This window comes from Portunus trituberculatus, chromosome 50 (genome assembly GCF_017591435.1).
Source record: "Portunus trituberculatus isolate SZX2019 chromosome 50, ASM1759143v1, whole genome shotgun sequence".
In the NCBI taxonomy this organism is placed as follows: Eukaryota; Metazoa; Arthropoda; class Malacostraca; order Decapoda; family Portunidae; genus Portunus; species Portunus trituberculatus.
In genome coordinates, this window is record NC_059304.1 from 652,501 (window position 1) to 655,000 (window position 2,500).

The 2,500-nt window shown below is 45.2% G+C and overlaps 1 protein-coding gene across 2 annotated transcripts in view; it reads right to left on the reverse strand.

Moving 5' to 3' along the window:
- Window positions 1–2,500, reverse strand: part of LOC123500169 (gamma-aminobutyric acid receptor subunit beta-like) — a 61,536-nt gene that overhangs the window by 24,962 nt on the left and 34,074 nt on the right. For both annotated transcript variants that reach the window (XM_045248877.1, XM_045248875.1), the window contains exon 5: window positions 53–210. In XM_045248877.1, coding sequence (XP_045104812.1) covers window positions 53–210 — 158 coding nt within the window. The remainder of the gene's footprint in view (window positions 1–52; window positions 211–2,500) is intronic.

Genomic DNA, 2,500 nt, shown 5'->3' on the forward strand with positions numbered 1-2,500 from the left:
CACACACACACACACAGAAGAAGCATTCCTAAAGTTACGGTTCGGAACTCACAACTCTCTATTTCCACGGTGCAGTTCTGGGTGTCGAGTGGGTAGTAGTGAAGGTCCATCATGCACGCCAGGGTAGTGGTGAAGCGCATGCCGTACGTGATGGAGCCGTCACCGTGCAGCCTCACCATCTTATTTTTCTCCGTCACGTCGTGCAGGTAACTGGAAGGAGAGGAGGAGGTCACTGTATGTTACGCAGAGTTATTTTAGTATCACCATCTTGTACCTTTCTATAACGCTGAGAGAGAGAGAGAGAGAGAGAGAGAGAGAGAGAGAGAGAGAGAGAGAGAGAGAGAGAGAGAGAGAGAGCTACATGATTAATTTGTCTCGCCATCATGCTCCTCTCCATAACGCCGTGCAGGTAACTGAAAGAAAGGGAGGATAGCTTGTATTGTCGAGCTGCACGGTGCCTTCAGTCTCAGCATCCTGTTTTTCAGTGTATGTTAGAGCTGCAGCCTCATATTATTCGCAGTGTTGCACGTGTTAGAACTAAAATTTTTCTGGGGTGTTGTGGGAGGGAGGAATGTTTGTCTTCTATATCCTTCCTGTATCAATCAACTTCAATCTATCACTTTGACTCTAGCAAAGACCAAATTATCTGCTGCTGTTTGTTCTTCCCGAGTTCATATGCAATCTTGAGGGAAGGAGGGAGTTGTTCAGTACTTTTCTCTATTTCACTGTAATCAAATTCTTGTGTTTTGGTTGTTATGAAATAGAAGCATAATCATTACTGTCTTCATGAAATATAACCTCTTTTCTACTACAAGAGTAACAAAGACAAATGCTTCTCTTAATAGTTATTGTTTTTCGTATCTTTCCTTCTTTTAAACTTTGAATGCTAATATCATGTTTATATTTATTTTATTTAAGAAGGATTTACAGTTTAAATAAAAGAAATAACGACAAACAATAGAATATTAAAAACTACTCCATCCTTCACTCTTAATACTGCAGGTGGTGTTTTGAAACTCTATTTCAAAGGTACATCACATCTTGTTTAACTTTGAAATTCATAGCAGTCAAGCAATTAAGGAAGGCATACGCATGTTTACTCTGGGAGTTGGATAAGAGGGACAGGTAGTTAGGAAGGGTATCCAGGTACAGTGGCTTGCTTTTCCAGGAACCCTGATCTTTCCCTTTCTCTCGATCAGTCCTTATCCAGACTCAATCAGCAATTCCAGGTCAACAACCTCACCGCTCTCAGCACCGATTGCGCGCGCGCGCCACACACACACACACACACACACACAGCGTCCTCGGGCTTGGAGGGGCATGTGGTGCTGAGGGGACGGGGAGGATGGATAGATGTGTATGTCAGGATAGGTGAGTGGTGTTGTGGGATAACATGGACGAGATGACAACTTCATTGGATATCGAGGTAAAAATAGACCACACTGTTACAAGGACACAGCTTGGGATTAGCTAGGTATGGGACATACAGCACATAGAGTGACTTGTCGATAGCGTACTTCCCCTAACGAGTGCACACCTGAGTGACCGAGGAAGGTAAAAAGAGGGGTCCGCGGCTGGGGAGGACGGGAGGACTGGAGGACCACCTTCACCACGACCTAAATGTCAAGGGTGTGTCAGGTGCGTCAGCCGAGTGTCAAGCGGGACGGGCGCGCGTCACACCGACGGACGGTTGTCACGGTGCCCTGCTTCCTGTCCGGTGCGTGTTACGCCTGTTACCTGTACTGTCTTGATAAGACTCCTGATGACCCATGTCTCTCTCTCTCTCTCTCTCTCTCTCTCTCTCTCTCTCTCTCTCAAGTCAGTGTGATTCAATGTAATAGTGAAGAGGGAGGGAGGGAGGGACGAAGTAGGGATCCAAGAGTGAAGTGGTGGTGGTGATGGTGGTAGCGGCATGAGAGGCCAATGCACTCGAGGCCAAGGTCAAGACGCTTCAGTGAGTTCGGCTCTCAATACCGTCACAGTGGTCATGGCATTGAGTCTCTGACGGGAGGAAGCTCAGGCGGATGCAGGACAGTCACCACTGAACCGTCAGCAGGGTAGGGTTTTGTTGAAGTCACCCATACATTCGTTTTCTTTATAAGTGAGTGTTAAAGTCAAGGCGCAATGATATATAGAAATAAAAATTGCAATAATGAACTTTAAGGAACGGAAAATGTGCGGTTCCAGATACAGGTATACATAAACACACACACACACACACACACACACACACACACACACACACACACACACACACATACAAGAACTTGCTACCCCCGGCAGCACCCTTCCCCGCCACAGCTCCTCCCCATCCGTGCACGAACAGACAAATATAGAAACAGTACAATTTCCACAATAGTGAAAATGTTAAACTTGTGAACACAGACTCTATGAGTGCTTATTTTTAAGTTTGTAATTTAAAATTCGTAATATTCCCTTTTTAAAATGAATATTTTCAGCCCTCGAGCTGCCTATGTTGAAATACGCCGTTTATTATCAT